At 46.4% G+C, this 20,035-nt stretch overlaps 1 protein-coding gene across 15 annotated transcripts in view; it reads left to right on the plus strand.

Annotated features, from left to right (window-relative positions):
- Positions 1 to 18,933, plus strand: part of PHACTR1 (phosphatase and actin regulator 1) — a 504,389-nt gene extending 485,456 nt beyond the window's left edge. For all 15 annotated transcript variants that reach the window (XM_081056333.1, XM_081056322.1, XM_081056326.1 and 12 more), the window contains 5 exons: positions 2,988 to 3,043; positions 7,939 to 8,000; positions 12,362 to 12,502; positions 14,605 to 14,681; positions 15,516 to 18,933. In XM_081056333.1, the coding sequence (XP_080912459.1) occupies positions 2,988 to 3,043; positions 7,939 to 8,000; positions 12,362 to 12,502; positions 14,605 to 14,681; positions 15,516 to 15,531 (352 nt within the window). In that variant the 3' untranslated portion in view covers positions 15,532 to 18,933. The remainder of the gene's footprint in view (positions 1 to 2,987; positions 3,044 to 7,938; positions 8,001 to 12,361; positions 12,503 to 14,604; positions 14,682 to 15,515) is intronic.
- Positions 18,934 to 20,035: the final 1,102 nt, after the last annotated feature.

Here is a 20,035-nt window from a genome sequence, read left to right on the forward strand (position 1 = left end):
TAGCAGACCCCAAAAGACACCCACATCCTGATCCCCAAACCTGCAACGTGTAACCTTTCATGGCAAAAGAGACTTTTGCTGGAGTGGGTTGAGAACAGCTGTGATTAAGTTAAGGATTTTGAGATGAGGAGATTATTCTGGATTGTCTGGATGGACCCAATATAATAATAATCACACAAGTCCTTTTAAGAGGAGGCAAGAGGGTCAAAGTCAGAGAGAGAGATGGGAAGGTGCTACATGGCTGTTTTGGAAGAGGCACAGGAAATGCAGGCAGCCTCTAGAAGATGAAAGGAATATAGGTAACAGATTCTCCCCTTCTTCTAGAAGGAACACACTCCTGTTAACATCCTAATTTTAGCCCAATGAAATGCATTTGGGACTTCTGACCACCAGAACTGTAAGATAATAAATGTGTGTTGTTTAAAGCCACTAAATTTGCATTAATTTGTCACAGCAGCAATAGGAAGCTAATACACTGGTTAAGAGTATGCAGACTATAGAGACAGAATACCTGGGGTTAAGTCCTGGCTCTGTAACGTGCTAGCTGTGTCACCTGTGGCAAGGTATGCGACTTTCTGTGCCTCAGTTTTCCCATTTGTACAATGGAAATGGTGATAATACATACTAAATCAAAGGGCTTCTATGAATATTGAATGAATTAACATACATGCATAGAACCACACCTGCACATTATAAGCATTAAATCAGCATTAGCTTATTAAATTACTATTATTTGCAGGAAAAAAAGACAGCCCCCCCAAAAAAAAATTTTCCATGGAAAGTAGTTTCAGAATAGAGCCAGAACTAGAACCCAGACCCCCCTAACTCCTGAGTTGTTTAGTGCTTTGTCATTACAATGCCACAATATCATTTTTTACCAAATCTCATTTTTAAAGTCAAAACAACTGATTATAGCACATGTCCTTTGGGAGGACTTAACTACATTTTATAGCTATAATTAGCCTTGAGGTTCTCGAACCCTTTCAAGAGAAATGAAGCATAAAGGACCTCCTTAGAAATCATGTGTGTTTGACTAAAAGGCTTCCTGTTTAATAACAGAATATTCTCTGCTTATAGTTGAGTCACTCATTGTTTTGTTCCCTCCAAACATGACCCATAAGAAAAACAGAAACAAAAAGCCAGCACAGAAGCAGGCAACACATCTGATAATGGAATGGATAGGCTGCTTGGCACAAGCCAATGGGCGAACGTTCTGCAGACACTCTGAGCTTATAAGACCAAAGCGTTGGCCCAGCTTCCCAGATGCAAGCTCCACCTTGAATCTGGAGGGCTTGTTCAAAACATACTGCCCCCAAAACCCGAGCTTCATTTGATGCCTGGGTTTTACCAAATAGTCCCATCAAAGTAACTGTGCATCCCCATAAAAGAAACAAGCATTCCTGGGGAACATAAATTGAAAGGTGAGACAGAGCCTCTAAGAAACTTGTTGTAAGTGGAGTCAGTGGCTGCATTCCGGACCTATAACACCAGTTTGCTCGGTTATTGATCTCCAATTTTCTCCTGCAGTATGAGAATGCTAGTTTAGAAAGGACTTCAAGACTGCTGAGTCCAAATTTAGAACGTCTGATATTGTGAATTCCCAAATACCCAGCTTGCTCTCATCAATGGGGCTAAATAATGCCTCAAAGGGATCTTTTGAGGGGAAAAAAATGAATAATGAATGTGGAAATGTTCTTATAAACTTAAAACTCTTTAGAATACAATTTCCAGCAGTTTCCAGGGCGATATAGAATTTAGGCATCTGACCAAAAATTTTCTCTGACATTGAAGCCCATTCCTAACTGTCTACAGCACAGTGTAGTGACGATATTGAGGTATCACAAAATCAATTGTTTTCTGGCCCAGCACAATAAAGAGAACTGCAAGTGACAATAAGCCTTGAATTTAAAATATTTACCTTGGTGACTGCATGAACTTCATATTTTCACTCTGTCTCTCTTTAGATTCCATGATGTAAAGATCTTACCAACTATAGACACTAGTTGCCAATATTTGGGAAGGTACTAGAACCTCTACTACAAGAACGGTCCTTTCGACCCCATATGCCCTAGTGGAGGACTTCGAGAAGCCTCAAACTCCTTCCGTGATTTTCTCATCTCACACACAATGCTGAATAATTGGGATGCTGAATAATTGCACAGTTATTACAGAATTTCCCAGAGCTTCAAAAATACAAACACTCTGTGAATGCTGAGGCCCACCCTGTTCGTGTTGACCATTCCTGGAACTTTATACCTGCATACAAGCATGTACTTCTCTTTGGTGCCCTTCCCATTCTCTGGCGACTTTTGTCACTATGCGGTGCCCACCCATGTCTGTCCCCACCCCCAACCCCCTCTGCTGCATCATAGCAAGTTCATGCCCTTGCTGTGCTTCACTTATTATGGCTAAATTACATACTGGATAACAGGAGTGTTGTGCTGTTCCTGTTCATTTGTCACTCCATATCTAATAAGGCTGGGTGGTGACGGGTGGGGACAAGAAGAACAGCTATTGTTCTTTGCAGACTAGACTTGCTCTCTTGCGTCTCCCCGGGGCCATGGGACTCTATATTCTAACTGGGTCTACACAAACAATGGCAAGATGCAAGCTCTAGCCTCAAGGTTGGGAGACAAAGACGGAGGCCAAGGTCCCAAAGTTAGCAGGCCACGAGGAAAGAAAGGGACTTCTGTGAAGAGAAGAGTCCGCTTGCCTGGAGGCACCAGAGGAACAGGGCTGGGGAGGAGCCGCTGAAGGGAGGAAAGAGGAGGGTCAGCTCAGCGTGACATGACGTATGGCACCTTTCCAGGGCTTGAAATTGAGGAACTGAGGAGGCGTTGGTGGTGAAAGTCAGTCTTTCAGAGCCCAGGATGGAACAAGAACTCCAGCCACTGGCTCTGACTCCTGCATCTACGAGGGCTGGGGAGATTAATGACCCAAGGAGGATATGATATGGTCCAAAAACTTTTCCTGGATTTTTTCCGTAGGCGGCTGAGCCAGAGGCCCACTGCAGAGGAATTGGAGCAGAGGAACATTTTGAAACGTAAGTGACTAACTAAGCCCGTGGCAATTCCTGATGTTTTGTGGTAACGTCAGTTATGCTTTAATCGTAGGCCACAAGGTTTGTCCCTTGTGCCGGTGTGGAATGATTGAGAATGTCTCTGATGGCTGAGACTTCATCCTTCTGTGTTAGAACATCCAAGGCAACCTCCCCACTAGGGGGCAAATTCTGATCCCCTTGGCTCATTAGAAGCTCACAGACCGCCATATCCACCTTCCCTTCAGTGGGCTGTAAAGTCAGAGAGACGCTGGAGATTTATTGTGAGAGAACTTATTATTAAATGATTTTGAGGAGAGCGAGGGTGACCTTTAAATCAAAATTGGCTTAAAAACGGCAAATACATTGGTGGCTCAAATAAGGCAAATAGCCATTTGAAATGAACCCTGGGCCTAGAAATGTGACTTTCCATTGCAGCTGGCTGCAGTTGATCAAACGCTGCTGCCTTACTTTGAACACTAACTTTGAAGTATAAGAGAGTATTTCCGAGGGAAAATGCTTCATGTTCATCTCTCAGGAACCCCACAACTGGCCAATGGTGTGCTTGCCTGATGCTCTCATTCAAGAAAAACTTGCTGTCACTCTGGCTGTAGACAGGAAATATAAACGAGTCCCTTGTTTGATTTAGGACACAGAGATATTTGAATATGTACAGAGAATCCACTTGGTGCTTTATTCTATATAGATAGATAGATAGATAGATAGATAGATAGATAGATAGATAGATAGATATGTAATACTAAAGGAAACCAAACATCTCACAGACATCAGTATGCCTCAGTTTGGTGGGAAATATTTAAAATTTTAAAAATAAAACATCTACCATTCTGCTTGATCATTACTACCACTCTCACCAGCACTTTCCTCAACATGGTCAGCAAATAATATTTCTTAGGTTAATTCACAACCCTTTCTTCCCACACACACATCCCCTTCTAATTTGTCTCCAGAAAAGAGAAATAACATGCTATGCAGAATTTCATAGAAATGCTGCGCTAGGCTTTGCACGCGCACATGCACACGCTCATCTCAGTCATGTGAAACTTCAGTCTGTGTGGGTGGGTATTTCCACTTAGACCAAACTAAAATGTTGGTTTTACTTTCCTACCCATCTTCATTGTGGTGTTGTGGCCTGGTCACCATGGAATAGTTTACTGAGGGTGAGCTGTTGAATTTCCCCCGGGAAGTGTGGCGGGAGGTGTGTTGGTGGGCAGCCCTTCCAGAGCACCCACTAGTGTGACGTTTGCCTCACCAACACCCTGCCTGACGGCACCAGGCCAGCAGCCACTTCCCCACCTGTCGGGGTGTTATTTTCAGGATTGGCCTTCCTCAGGCTTGAGCACACCTTACATATTGCCTAGGTCTCTAAGAATTTATGTGTATGTACAGTTTTTGACCCAAGGGTACCCGGTAAAGTTTCTAAGCTTAATATGCTATAAAACAGAATTGGAATTTTTTCAGGTGATTTCTGTGGTCAAGGAAGCACTTGGCCTGTGTGAGGTCTCCCTTTTTGCCCCAACCTGATACTTGATCAGGTTGATACTTGATAAACTGATACTTGATAAACTCTCCATTGTAGGACAGAAAGTTGTTCATTTATTTCTAAAATCAAAAATCCAGTAAGCGTGCTTCCTTCTTCCTCTGCCCCTTCACCCCCACACACAGGCCCAACACGGATCTGTTGTCTTCTGAAGTAATGTCTGTACCACTGAGTCACGGGGCCAGACTGTACTCGTCACCTCCGTCCTGACTCCTAGACTGAAAGAAGCTAAGAACTTCTGGGGGATTGTTCAGGTTTCAGTAAATAGTGCTTCTGTCAGCAAAGGCAAGGGTTTTGGAAAGAGACGGTGTCAAATCCCCACCTCACCTTTGGCTTCCTAAAGGCACCAGCGCCTACCTCTCGCTGACCCAGATCGCTGGGAGATTACTGGCTAGTGCCTTACATTTGGGGTTTTATTGCCATCCAGAAAGATACTCAAATCTTAGAGATAGTTACTTATGTCGAGTAAGCCAAGCCTGAGGGGCTTAGATTCAAAGCAGCTTAAAAGATTGTCCCCATGTTCCCTTCTATTTTATTTCTTCTTGTCCTGTTCAAATAGCTGCAAATTAAAGAACTACTGGACCAAATTCAAACAGCTTGATCATCTCACAATTCCAAACCTTTTCAGAAATGAACTTATTTTTCCCGTTGATTCTTCTTTTCCCCCTGCATTCTGGGACTTTGTTTTCCTAAATGTCTTTTTCTTCCTTCCTTCCTTCATTCCTTCCTTCCTTCCTTCCTTCCTTCCTTCCTTCCTTCCTTCCTTCTTTCCTTCCTTCCTTCCTTCCTTCCTTCCCCTCTCTCTCTCTCTCTCTGTCTCTCTCTCTGTCTCTCTCTCTGTCTCTCTCTCTCTCTCTCTCTCTCTCTCTCTCTCTCTCTCTTTTCTGATAGTGAAACAAATTAGAAAACACCCTTGAACAAATTGTTCTAAAACTTATTTTCTGAGCTTTAAATCATTTGAGGAACCATCTCTCTGAGGCTACTGAAGAAAGTACACAGAGATATCACGGCTCCGTGGTGAAGCTTGAGTCTGGGTCTGACTTCCAGCCCCACCCTGCCCAGCCCTACAGGCAATGCTTGCTTTGAGCAGCAGCCAATGAGATACTGTGCACATCTGAGCACATAATCAGCACACTCTGATGGTGGCAGCAGGTGATGACGTCATGGTCCTTTCCTGGTCTCTCTTCTTAGTTGCCTAATGCAATTGCCTTTGGTACCCTTGGCCTCAGAAAACATGACCCTGGGCTTTGAACTAAAGGTATAGATTCCATAGATTCTTGGGGTCGTGCCCTTGAAAGTGACCTCAGAAAAAGCACACAGGAGATGGCAGTTTCATGCTCTGTCACAGAATGCCAACATTCACAGCTTGGAAAGAGGCCTGTAGAGTGAGGAAGCCCTGACTGAAGTCTGAAGCCAGTAACCAGTAATAAGGCGGAGGGCCGGCCCCAAGCAAAAGGTGACAGGGAGGAGGCAGTGTCTTGTTGAGAAAAAAGAGCTGGACAGTTTGTCTAATTAGCCATGTAGCATTTGACCAGTCATTTAACTCCCCTGAACTTTCACATCCTCATTTACAAACTAAGAGTGGTAGACTAGGTGGTCTCTTAGACCCTCGTGGTCCTAATATTCTGTGAGTTTGTACATTTTAACCAAGTGCCTCAAGCTACCTCCTGAATACCCACCTTTCCTACTTGACTTTTCCTTCCCTCTCTGTCACCTGCACATGTAGCTGTCTGGGGTCCTTTCTTCTGGGTCTTGCTGTCTCTAAACTTATCTCCAATAGATTAGTTCATACTGAGGTATTAATGACTGACTAGTTTAATGGGTGCTTATCTCCCTCCAAAATTGCTTTTTTAAAGGGAACTCTAGGAGTGAGATATGATCTTTAAACCCAAAGGAAGGCACTCCAGTGTGGGCAGTTAGGGGGCACTGTGGGGCAAGCGCAGTGGAGTCCTCTGGTGACCTCGGCCCTTGGCGGGCCATGGGTATTTCTGGCACCCCCCCCCCCAGACAAGGTCCTGATCCCACAGCAACCAAGTCACGCCCCTGTGGGTGTCCTGCAAGTGCCTGAGTTCTGCTCTGAACGGCCATCGTTCCTTCTAGTGGGAGGTGTCCTCAGTGTGAGTCGGCTGTGCTTGTGGTTGCTGACGAGGAGGGGCAGGGTGGGACCCCACTTCTATGCGCAGTGGCTTCCCTTTTTTAAAGACCTGTCCTATAGTGAGACAACTGAATCTCCAGTGTGCACTGATACGATACATTAAGTTATTAAAACATAGTTTAACACCAGTCATTTCAAAATGAGAGAGTAGGTGCCCAGGGCACTCTTAGTGTGTCCTTTGCCAAAATCAGCTTGAAGCGATGCCTTGCACTGATGCCATTCTCAAGTAAGTGGGTGAGAATCAGAGACCGTCTTTCACACAGGTTGACTTTCATGATTTTCCTCAAGCTGGACAATATTCCGCTTATAACCACACTTCCATTCGAAGGCCCAGAAGGAAACTGATGTACCCAAAGTCATTCAATTAGCTTGAAAGGAGAAATAAGCCCTCATTTTCTGCCCTCCAGTTCTCTGACCCCAGACTCTCTTACTTGTGGCTCTGTAAACATCTGACGAGTAAGTCACCCCACATATTAAGCTGAAAATGTCCTTAAAAGTCTAAATGCAGGCAATTGTATCCCACGCTCTGGCCGCACACTTGCTCTGTGGACTTCTTGGAAGATTCAAAGAATTAATGGAATCAGGGCTTGCAAAAGGTGAGCATTTTGAAATATGTCTTCATGCAGCCAGCACTGTATTTGGTGTTAGCCACACCTCATTTTGTTTCTGCACAGGGGACAGGCACTTCCTTGGGGCTGGTCTTCTGTTTTACTCCCACAGAGCACCAGACATGGGGGCCACATCACAAATGCGCCCCTGTAGTCGCTGTGAAGCTTGAGGTAGGGTTGAGTGAGGCCCAAGTTTTGTCCAAAGAAGGGAGCCTCACCTCTCCCCAAATGCCCATGTCACTGCTAACAGTAACCCCATTTTAGGACCTACTTACTTGTCTTGTAAGCCACACATCTCACCCCACCCCAGTCTTGGAGACTCAAGACCCCTGGTGACATAAAGAAAAAGAAAAAAAAAAACTACGAAGGTCAACCTGCTCACCATCAACTTGAAACAATGCAGGCAGTTTGGAAAGCGCCCCCATAGGCAGAGGCATGGCCAGGGTAGGGGACAGAAGCTCTCTCTTCCCCTTTTTAAACTTTGAGGTCCTGGGCCTGGGACCTCAAAGGTTCAGAAGATGCACCTGTGTGTGACACTGTTTACAAAAGTCAAAAGCATCTTCAATGTTTCTTTCAGCTCGGAATGAACAAGAGGAACAAGAGGAGAAAAGAGAGATCAAGAGGAGGCTGACGCGAAAGGTAAGCAGGTTCTCCACCAAGAACTGGGACAGGAGAGGGTGGGCCGCCCTCCGCTCCTATGGCCTCCGCTGGCCTCAGGGCCTCGCAGCTGCCTGGCCCGTTGAAAGCCACGTAATGGTTCCACATCTCTTCGGTCAGAGCTGGCAGCTCTCTTGACTCTACAGGACCTTTCCAGGGGACCGTGGTCAACTCAGCTTCATGACCCTCTGTCCTTTTGGCTGGAGACACTGTGTTGCTTGATTTTGTGACACCCACCTGCACCCAAGTAACTTGATGTCAGGTGCATTATATTTTTAATGACAGTGAATATTTTATTTATAAAAATGCACAATAACCCCATTGAGCCATTGGAAAGTCATTGTCAAAATCAGCACTTCAAATATAACTCAGTTATTTGCTGTGACCTTGGGAAAGGGTGAATTTTCCTTGCCTCCCCTGATAACTAGCGCTTGCCTATTAACTAAGTACGATTTGATTTTATTATGCTAATCCAATTTGGATTACTGAATTAGGAAAATGCCAAAAGTACTGATAGATTCATTGACGATGTTTGAAAAGCACTTAAATAAGAGCCATAAAGCTAAAATTCTTATATATCTTTAACCCCAGAAATAGATGGCTTAGCAATGCAATGTAGACACAGATGGATTTAATTGTCCATGAGCAGCCTCTTTCATAATAAACTCTTAATTGAGGCTATTCTTGGATGATGTTGACAAGTTTAATTAATTGATGACACATAAGATATAATATGATATTCTGTCTGACTAGAGTGTTTTTAATCAGCCTCCTACGGTGATCATCTTGAGAGAAAGATTCTTGAATCTTAGAGACAGTTAAGAGACCCATTCAAATTAATTTTTGAAAGGCTTATTAATGGATTTTTCTCCCGAGAAATATTATGCAAAGGAAGACATGCAGAGATCCTAAAATATCATACGAGTTATTAAAGTGATGACTTCTGTTCCTCAACACTTTCCCCCCCTTAGAGCATCCCCAATACCTGGTGACAAGTCAAATGCCATGCTAATGAAAAGGAGTAGGATCAACAAGTGCCTGAAAGGCTAATGACAGGCCAGCATCCCCCTGGTGGGGACTAGAACAAGAGCTAAGTGCTCTCACTTCATCCAGGTGCCCTCACGCCACTCATAGTCTGGTTTTTTACCTCCTTCAGACCACCCAGTCTTTGGATGCCAGGCACCCTATGTCCTGAGACTGAGATGTGAGGGAGACGGAGGAGATGCATTATCTGGTTCTAAGTGTGACCTTGAAATGACTATGGCATCAAAGTGAGGCTCATTTCTCATACAGAAATGTCTAGACATTCAGAAAATGTTTTAAATCCAATTTTCATCAAGTTCATTGGAGTTGATTGCTGGGACCGGGAAATTCTCCTAAACTTTAGGGTTTGTGGTAAAAACTAGTAATAGGAAAATACTTAAACATTCATCTAATTCTTATCTCTTTAAAGAGAGTATACAATTTTGTAGAAAAGAAACTTGACTAACTGCATGATTTTGCAAGGGGGCAAGGAAGGAGGTTCCCTCCACACCCAACTCTACTGGGGTTGATCACACTAGGAACAGGTACCCCAAATAGCCCATAGTTTCTGCACATTTCCAAAACAAGATGAATGCCTCTTCCTATTCCTGGTTTCCTCTCCTTCCTCCTCCCAGGAACACTGCCTCATATTTTCAGCATTTCCATCCCCAGAGACTGGATTGGGGAATTAGAAATAATGAGCTTGGGTGAAGGAATCACTGTTTATAAGGCAGAGGCTGGAAGAAGCGTTCACATCTCTTTTTGTTGACAGAGATATGAGCCTGCTAGCAGGGAGGGAGTCCATACCGCCTCCTGGCTCTGGGCGAGTCCTTCTCCTCTGGGGCCTTTAGCACACCCAGACCAGACACCAGCGATGGCGGCTGCTTTTCAGTTATGTACCCTCAGTCTGAGGATTTCCTCAATACAGTTCTGTTTAATTTTAATGTATTAGAAAGAAAAATAAAACACAGCAGCTGATACTAGTAGCAGCAAACCAGCCATTTTCTTCAGCCAAATTGAGACTCACTTAAAACTTACATGTTTTGTCTTTTAGTAAATGCCTCTCTCCCCCTTCCAAAAAAAATGCTAGCTAGCTAAATGGATAGATGGATATGAAGAAGTGAGGGAGGAAGGAAGGAAAGAAGGAAGAAATGCACTTGGGTCAGGGTGTATTTGGATTTGAATTAGCTACTCTCTTGTTGAGTATTTGGTTGCAAATGCTGTTAGTGCTGCCACAGATTGAAACATAATGTTACCAATCCCTCCATCATACCCAGAAAACCAACTTTGGCCACAAAGATCGTTTCCTCAGCATCTGAGGAAGGACCTTGGGTTCACATGCCCCAATGGCTCCAACCAGTCACAAGCTAAAGGTCCATCTCCTGAGCCCCACACGGCCAGGGGCACAAGCCCATACTCTCGTGGAGAGTCCCGGTGGCCATTGGTTAGTCAGTCCACACACCACCTGAGCTTCTCCCAACAGAAGTCGGTCCCCTCCTCACTCCTTCCCTCAGCATATGGGCACTGTGCCTTTTTCAGTTGGACAGCTTGTGTCAAAAGTCCCACAGGATTCAGGCATGAAAAATAGTCCCTGACCTTCAGAGCTAACACTTAGCTTTCTGTTCACTCCAGATTCTGCCCTTGACAGGCTATTAGTAAAATCCAGATCATGGTTTACATCCAGAAATGTAAACAAGGCATTCCACACTTACCAACCTTTCTCCTGTCATGCTGTACTTAGAAAATAATGCCATTTTGTCCAACACTCTGGGGTAAACCTCGCTAGGCCTAATTAACACAAAGCGGAAATTTTGAGCAGGAATCCTTTATCTGGGGATAAACATGGTAAACATTAAATGTTTTTATGTATTTTAATGACAGCACAAAAGCTCCCTGCACTCAACATTTTAGAGTCTGGATGGACTGCCATTTTTGTTTCCAGCAACCCCAGCTGTACAGCCTGGGAGACCTGTGGTTTCCTGTGACAGGCCAGCAGTGATACCAAAATGTCCTGTCTCAGGAAAACCAGGGCTGCCTCGGGGCAGACTAGAACCACTCTGAGGGAGAGCTGCGTGCAGTCTTGGCAAGTTGGCCTAGGCCACAGCCCAAAGGGCCTCTGATCCCCGGATCTTTCCACCCCCGGCCAGGAGGGAGCTGCAGGCTACCTTTGTCCAGTCCAGAGCCTTGCAACACCCATCACAATCCTATTTAATAGGAGCCAGGCAGCCATCTAATTATGCTTTCCTATTGTAGTCCAGTTGGCAGCATGTTGGAACATTCTGGCACCAGCAAAGGTATATGACAGCTGCATCATACAGAGTCAAACAGCCAGGGTGGTTAGATTCATTGACTTCTGTGTATGTGTTTTATAGGCCTTTGTGGTAAGATTCTGACTACATCTTCTATTAATAGAATTAACTACACTCTAGGAGTTGAAGGAAAATAATATTGGTTAAACATGAATTGATAGCATCCTAAAGAGAGAGCAACTATGTTGCTCCAGAAGGATAAGCCTAGTGACTGGAAGAGAGAATAGAAATGTCAGCCTGCTGATGTTAAAGTACACAAAAAGGGTACGTGGGTGACATGGGGAGAAGGTTAAATAAATATGATTTCTCCTTTTACTTGTTTCATTCCCTCACCACAGACCCATCCCAGGTCCATCCCGAGTTTCCCTTGGCATACACTTAACCTAGCTCTGCATTTGTGGGCTGACCTCTTATTTGAACTTCTTGAGGAGCAGGGTCTCTCCCCTGACCTCATAAATAAACATGTTCCCGTTCCTGCATATCCCAAAGTTTGCACATACACTTCTCTGTGTCTAAAACACACGTATACAAAATGATTTACAAACCTCTCTTGCAGACAGCACTAAATTTGGCACACAGATGTGGACTCACAGATCTAAAATAACAGAAAATCTTTGTGGAATATTCCTGTCAGCTGATGGGAGAGGTAGGACAGATGTGGGGAAATCCACAACAGACACCCAGAACCACACAAACAGACGAGCTGCTTGTGAAGTCCGACACACTGCAGTGTTATTAAGAAAGAGACAGCCTAGCTGTCCATCTGGATAGGCCTGGAGGTAGCTCAAGGGATGAAAGCCTCTCTCTCAAGAAATGAAAACGGTCCTGGACAAGTCCCTGGTGTGGAGTCCGGTGCCCCGGGTCCCCGCCTGGGCCCTGCACCTCCCCTCCATTCCTGTTTCATGCATCACCTGCCTCTTGGGACCTCATTTTTCACACCTATAAATTCACAGAAGGACCAAGAGAGCTGAAGTCCTCTGGCTGACTGTGTCCATCTCTCCCTCCCTGCAGCTCAGCCAAAGGCCCACAGTGGAAGAACTTCGGGAAAGAAAGATCCTCATCCGCTTCAGTGACTACGTGGAGGTGGCCGACGCTCAGGACTATGACCGCAGGGCCGACAAGCCATGGACCCGCCTCACCGCTGCCGACAAAGTAAGCACAGGGCCGAGGAGTGGGGCGGTGGGTCCTGCGCCTGGGTGTGTCCCTCCACAGGATTCTTCTCTGGCTGCCTGGGATCCTCTACTGAGACCAACAGCAAAGCTGTGGTCATGGTCTCGGGAATGGAGTCCTCCGTGACCACTGGGCAGGCTGAGCGGGCCGTGTCCCCAACACCTTTCCTCAGGGCTCCAGATAACCTGCGGAGGTCACTGAATTGATTCTTCACTGCTCTGGAGAAGGCGCAAGATGAACACAGAATATCGTGCCTGCTTTACAGGAGGTAGCGTGGGAGGCTGTGCCCAGAGACTAGAATTATAGGGACCTAGAACAGTTCAAAAGCCTGAGGCTGCATGCTTATCACAGACCTTCCGTGTACAGGATACTGTCCTCAGCACCCAACAGGGGAGTCGCAAAACCGAAAGGGGTCAAAGTGGCTGTGCTTTGCAGTGCTTGTAACTTAGTGGGAAAAACATGACAATGGGAAACCTAATGGGAAATCACAGGGACAGAAAAACAGGCCTCGCTACACTAAACCCGCACCGATTTGGAAAACAAAGAATAAACATAATCTGAAGTTGAGATTTCTGTTTCATGAGAAATGCAGAGATGCGAACGATAAGTCACTCTTATCTGTCCGTTAGACCATGTATCAAAATGAACCTGTGTTCGGTAATCATTTGTGAATCTAGTCCAGTCAGCATGAGGAACTGGAGGGCAAAGGGCTTTTCTAAAAAATAGTCTAAAAGAATGACGATCTCCAATGTGCAAGTGACAGTGACTCTGGAATACATCAGGACCGTCTCCTAAAGAGTCCTGCCTTTGCCCCACACATTCCCGGAGCCAGTGGCTCCTTTACAAGCAATACAGGAGGACATCAGCGACAGCCCAGACTCTGCCTGGATCAAGGAATTGCCAGGAAGATGCTGCACTTGGGCGAGACTGACATGGCCAGAGGCAGAGACCTCCCGGAAATGGCCTCCCACATGGTGGGTCAACCCCACAGATCCTGATGAGTGGAAAACTCTGCCCTTCTCTTAAACATGGCAGTCATCTCTTCCCTGTACAGGAATTCATGGTGAGCCACCCCATGAGTGGCACCGAGATGCACAAGACAGAGAGAACCAGTGCCCCAGGCAGTTGTGTCATGTACATAAATGTCAACAGGGGAGGGCCTTGGCCCTGTTCTCTTTTGTTCCCACTTTCAGTGCAGTGGGCTTGCTTATGAGGGTAAGGGTATCTGCAAATGTCAAGGGGATGTGCAGGACATCTCGACATGCCCATGTTCATATTCTGAAAGGCTGTTAGGGGGAACCCATCCAGTCCCTCACAAGCTGCTGGGGATGGAAGGCAGGAAGCGGTGCCTTCCAGAAGCTTATAACCCAGCGGGTCAACACGAATGTGCTTTCCTTACCTGAGGGAGCCACACTGACCCCCGCCAAACATGACTTTTCCATCCTCAAATTCTCGGTGCCTTGCTAGTCCCGTCAAAGCAAATACCAGCTTGGAAAGAGTTCTGCAAAAAGGCACGTGTTTAAAAATTTCAACCCCTGAGGAAGAAGGGGTTTTTTCCAACCACAGTCATTCTTCTATTCCAGACCTTCCTCGCCTCTCTTTGCAGTCTGATTACCCCGCCCTCCCCTGTGGGCTAGAGCCACATGGCATGGGTGGGCAGAGCTATAAGGGTGAGACTATTCACGTTTCTCTCAGAGTATCCATCAGGAGTTCATTGCTGGACCTGTGACCAGCTTAGATTGTTTACCTAAGGAAGATGGGAGGCTGACATTTACATGTGCACTCGGAAGCCCAGGAGTGTACATGCATTCTCAATGCCGAGCTGATGCAGCTCTGTGAATAGAGGAAGAAAACCAGGCTCTGGGCAATGTCCCATGTAGGTGCATTTGCAATTTAGATTTGAGGGTAGGGGGAGTCTTAGCGGGGACTAAAGGATATCTCAGGTGATTGTTTTTTCTCCCAATGAAAGAATTCGTTTTGTATGGTTTTGTCAAAGAAAAATATAGAGTGTTAGAAATAAAATAAAAAGTCAACAACTTCCCATCTGCCTCCTCTGAATATTCATGGGCTTCTCTACGTTTCAGGCTGCCATTCGAAAGGAGCTCAATGAATTTAAAAGCACTGAAATGGAAGTTCATGAATTAAGTAGACATCTAACAAGGTTAGTATTGAGTTGTGTTTTTGTGTGTTTTTCTCCCTCCAACTGTAATACTTCCTTGCACACTAAACGATCCTATCTGCTCCTGGATCACAAGTGGTGTGGTGCGTACAGTGAAGAAGATAAAAGAAAGGTTAGCGTCAAGTTCCACTATGGTTACTGAAACTGGAGGAAGGGGCATTCAAGGTTCAGGCTAAAAGCCACTTTCTGAAAGCCTACTTTTTAACTCACTCAAACTCAAGATCTAAGTGCCAGACCATGACCGAGCCCAAAGTGGGTTTTTATGAAAGCTTAAGCTGAGGAGAAAAGATCATTGCCAGTTAGCAGAAGCCAAACCTGGGACAGACCCCAAATCCACATGGTGCTTCTGAGGTGCTTCTCTGATTCCATGTCATTCTCCCAGTCTTTAATGATGATATTTGAGAAAACTGAAGCACGACGCGATTTATGGGGCTTTATGTAAGGTCACATGGCTTGTCAGTGACAGAGCCATTGACAATTTTTAGGACACTCTCCTTTGATGCAGTTAGAGAAATGGTGCCTGAACTTGGTGATACAAGGTTGGGTTCTCCACCTCGCTTCTGAGTCCAGGCTGAGGGCCACCTGGGCCGTCCCATTTGGTCCGAAGGAGCCTCACATCAAACTACTATTCCAGAACTAAAGGGGAATCCGGCTGTCCTCGGGTACTTGAGTAGTTCTGTGGGGATGTGTTTCTGCTTGGAGATGTAAACCTCCCTCTCCCTGTCAGGATCAAGGGCTTTGAGGGGGGAAAGCTTAGACTGTGGAACGTGACACCTTGACAGCCACTTGTCTTGATTTAATTATTTGTTTTCCTAGGTTTCACCGACCTTAACAGTCGAATTCCTCTTGAGTGCTATGCTGTCTTCAAAACATAAATTTATCAGAACCATAAGTGCTGGTATTTATTCACTTCCCCATTACAATGTAAATCTTCTGAACTGCCTTTTTTAAAAAGAAGAAGAAGAAAAATAAAAGGAAACACAATCAGGATTCTATTTGCGAAAACACGATGGTGACCGCTCCGTGGTCAGAGCCGCTTGGCACCACCGCTGATCCCAAGCTGTACCCATCCTAGGCAGAGCCTCACAGAAGACTTTCCAGCACTCGGAGTAGCCCGGGTCCTCTCTGGCCAGGCCCGCAGGCACCACATTCATTTAGGCTCCAGTGAACCTCTTCCGTGAAAGTGTCTGTCATCTAAGTCCAAAGAAAGCTGAGGAGGTGGGTTTGGCCTGGGAAGGACTGTGCAAAGCAAATGATCTGACTTCTAGACTTGGCCAAGCATACTGGCTCCAGGCATGGCATCTGGTCTGGGGTCCCAGGGGGACAACACTGAGAAGGATCACTGTTTCAGTAGCCCTGTCCTTTCTCCCCCTCCGGCCACCCTCCATGCAGTGAACAAAAGGGAAGAGCCCTTGGTCTGGGGGAGTCTGCAGTTGACTGTTGGTCCTACGAGTGTGTGCCTCAGGTGTGAAAGGCTGGCACTGAGCACCCATCCTGCCCCCGCCGACTGAGCTGAGCTGCCTTCCAGGAAGCTCTGGTGTAGAAGGGGAAAGTTGCCATCTGCTCAGTTCAAATGAATTGACCCATTGTATTAAAAAGCCAAATGTCACAGGTAACCTTGTGCACAGGTAACATACAGCCATTGCTAAGGTAGCCTGTGGCATGCGAATGAGCATAAGGACCATGTTGAGGGCATAAAGGCTGGGGTAAGAAACTCTGCTTGGCTGATGGTCTTTATTTTCTCTGCGTGCCCCAGGGCCAGTGACTAGATGGCTTGGAAGTCCATGGCCTCTGAGTCTAGGACCAATGCATGCGGGCCAGAAGCCAGGCCTAAAAGTCTGGTCCTCCAGTCACTGAGGCAACAGGGCTCTGGAGCCGCTGGATGGCCTTCAAGTCTCCTTTCTTTGCACTGACGAGTTTCTAAGGAAAATCCCCAGGGTTTGGCATATGGCAGAATTGTGCAAACACCAGCCATGCCTGCCTCATGCTATACTTTCCCGCTCCTGTTTATCCAGAGAGAACCTTTCCGTGCCCTCATGATGCTGGTGAGGGTGACTGGATATGTATCTCTGACTGTCCTCCTCACTTGGGACCACAGAAAAGCAGTGCTCTGTTGGAAGAGGGCCACCGAGGGTAGCATGTGCAGTGACAAGAAGGACAAGTCCCAAATCCTAGCAACGATCTCCATGAGGCCCACTGTGGCCTCTTGTTTTCTTCCCTGACCGTGCTTGTAGGGCCCTCCTTCGCAGAGCTCTCTGCCTGGCCTTCTTAGTGGTCTCAGAATCTCCATAGTCTTTCTAGGAGATGGTGCGCTCTCCACCATACAGGCCCAGGAGTGACAAAGATGCCAGCTTGGCCGTCCCGAAAAAGAGTTTCCTAGTCCCCACCCTGACCTGTGTGGGAAGCAAGTTACTCTTGGGAGACACACCCATTGGTGAGGCCAGTTACTCTTCCGCGGGCTTTATTGGCTCCTGCGGCCAGCATTAACCCGGGAGCTGCGCTCGTTGTTGGGGGGAGCTCAGGGCAGTTCATCAGGCCGTGCCCACCAGCGTAGCAAAGTGCTTTCCTCGCACCACCTGGAGCGAGCGCGCCTCTGCCGGGCCCCAGGAGGGTGCCGTCACCAGATCCTTTTTTCTTTGAATGTTGACTCTGAATAGTTACTGCCGTGGGTAGAGGTATTGTTCAGGGAAAATGTGGTCAAGATTATAGTGTGGCTGTAAACAAGGTCTTCCCAAAAGGCTTACTGACATTTGAATGTGCAAATGGTATGACGAAAGATGTAGGGCTCTTTCGTTGAACTTCGCTCCGGTGAGCACGTGTTCCAGGCGGAGGGGCCGCCTTTCCAGGAGTTGAGTCTGAGCTTCCCCTAACTCACAGCTGTGTTTCAGGCAGCTTGCAGAGCCCTGGCAGGATGGTCGGGCCTTCCCCGGGCCCAGGAGCGAGTCCTAAAAGAACTCATTACATGACTCGGACTCCTCCCACCAGGACTAGTGGCTTCTCTGCTGGCCTTGGTTCTTGGGCCTTTCACATTTCCTGGGGACGTGAAGCCCAAATCAATTTCCCTGCAGCCAGCCAGCAGTCCCGGTTTTCTGCCCAAAGTGCCCTATTATTGCAGTCCACTTTGTGCATGGAAGAAATCGAACACATTTTCCACTTCTCTTGCAGCGCACCTTTGTCCAGAATTCACTTGCAGGAGTTAGGGGTGTACCTTCCATGCCACTGAAAGCTCGCCCACCATGAAGGTGGGCGATCTTCAGCCCATTGTAAGTGGCTCAACAACCTCTGGACCACAGGGTGGCCGCTCTGCTGTCTCTTTTCTTGAAATCTTGAGGTCTTTATAGAAATCTATCCCAGTTTCTTTTTCACTACATTGTTAGGACAACTGGAAGGTGTGTCATTTTCCAAGATGACAGTTTAACTTTAAGGAAACAGAGAGAGAGAGAGAGAGAGAGAGAGAGAGAGAGAGAAGGGGGGGCTAGCTGGTTTAGAATGTGTCCCTTTTCTGAAAAAGTTGCAGTGTTCGAGTCAAGGTTTATTTTGTGTGTATAAATTCCCAGTTGAGCCTTTTGTCATTTGGATTAGCATGACAGGAAAATGGTGAGATTTCTCAGATCAAAGCATTTCCCACTCAAAACGAGACATTGCCCCGACCTCCCCACTGCATCTCTGACAGAAGAGACTGCTGTCCATCGCCCTGTGTGCTCTTTGGAACTCAATCGCTGTGCCCCTCCCAAAAGCCCTCAAAGCTCTGGAGAACTTTAAAAACTTTAGCCTTTATGTCAGATTAGAGAAACCAAACGACGTGACAGTAGATGTGGTGAAAACCTGAGTTTTTCTCCTGCTTATGAACGTGTATTTATAGTTGCCGAATGACCATTGTGGTGTGTGCTTCGATGAATGGAGTTTCCGGCTCTTCCTGTGTGCAGCCAGTGTGCAAAGGTCACCTTGAATGACTTTTTCTTCCCATTTGTCTGTTCATCCCCAAACCGGTTGCTTTTTCCAATTGCTTCCCAGGTGTCTGTACATAGTTTGTCTTTGTATAGGAGCTCTCCCGTGTTCTAATTGAACAGATGACGGCTGTATGAGGAAGACAATGTAAATAGACTACAAATGAAACTGGATCTCTATGGCCTACGTTTTGTACATACAGAAACTGCATGGTATTTAAATTATTGTTTGTCTCCGATGATGTATGCAGTTTCTTTAAAAACAAACCAAAAAAAAGTCTAAAAAAAAAAACATTTCCTTGCCTCCTCCTGTGTGTTTTATCCACCACCAGCAGGAACCACCAAAAATACTTAGTTTGGCTGGGGAAAGGGGTTGGGGGAAGGGGTAGGTCAGCTTATCAGTAAAATCATAAGAGCTGTGGAGGGAGACACAGGCCAACCTCATGTATCTGGTATTATTGGGGGAAGGAAGGCCTGTTGCACACAAATTAACTTTCTAGATAACGTTTTTGTGCTAGTGCTTTTTTTCTTCCAAACATTTTTTTAAGAATATCTAAAATGTATTGCCCGACTGTCTGTCCTTTAATAATCTAGGAATGATGAATGTGAATTAGATGGATAAGTCACTCAAAGTCATCTGGGTAATATCAGATATCAGACAGCCTTCTATGGCAGCAGTGCCTTGGGGGGCTTTGGGGTGTCACTGCCCAGAAGCAAGAGCCTCAGACTACCCTGCTGTTTGAGTACTGACGCCTGTCTCCTTTCTTGAGAAGCCTATTTGTCCTGTAAAGCAAAGAGCTTTATTGTTTAACCTCTGATCCTCATTTGTCTTTCTGAAGGTTTGGGGCAGGGAGTGGGGATGAGGGGAGTAAGCAGTGCTTGCCGCTGCACTTTAGGTGGGTGAAATTGCTGGATAACATATCTTTGGTCCAGAAACATAAGAGGGTGTCTCTGGGAAAGAGGAACGCAGCCCAGCACGGCCCTCCTGCACCATCCCCAGGAATCATCCAGCAGCCTTATCAAGTACAGGCGCTGACACAGTAGGTCTGGGTGGGGGCTGAGAGTCTGCATTTCTCGTTAGCCCCCAGGGCATGCTGATGCCACTGGCTGGTCTAGGAATCACTCTGGGCAGCAAGGGTTTGGGAGGACAATCCAAAGGGAACCGCTTTTCCTTTGCCTGGGGATGTCCAGCCTCGGAAAAGCGGAGTGACCACTTGCTCTGCTGATTTTTTTGCTGAGCAGAGCAGCACAGCCCCCGTGGGACGTCAGCACCCTGCAGCATGGCATCAGTGTCTGCACGCTGTCGCCTGTGCAGGCTGCGGGACACTGGGACAGGACTGGCCACAGCAGAGAGGGCCGGTGGTTTACAGAAAGGATTTCAGAGTTCAG

Source organism: Rhinolophus hipposideros (assembly GCF_964194185.1).
Source record: "Rhinolophus hipposideros genome assembly, chromosome: 8".
In the NCBI taxonomy this organism is placed as follows: domain Eukaryota; kingdom Metazoa; phylum Chordata; class Mammalia; order Chiroptera; family Rhinolophidae; genus Rhinolophus; species Rhinolophus hipposideros.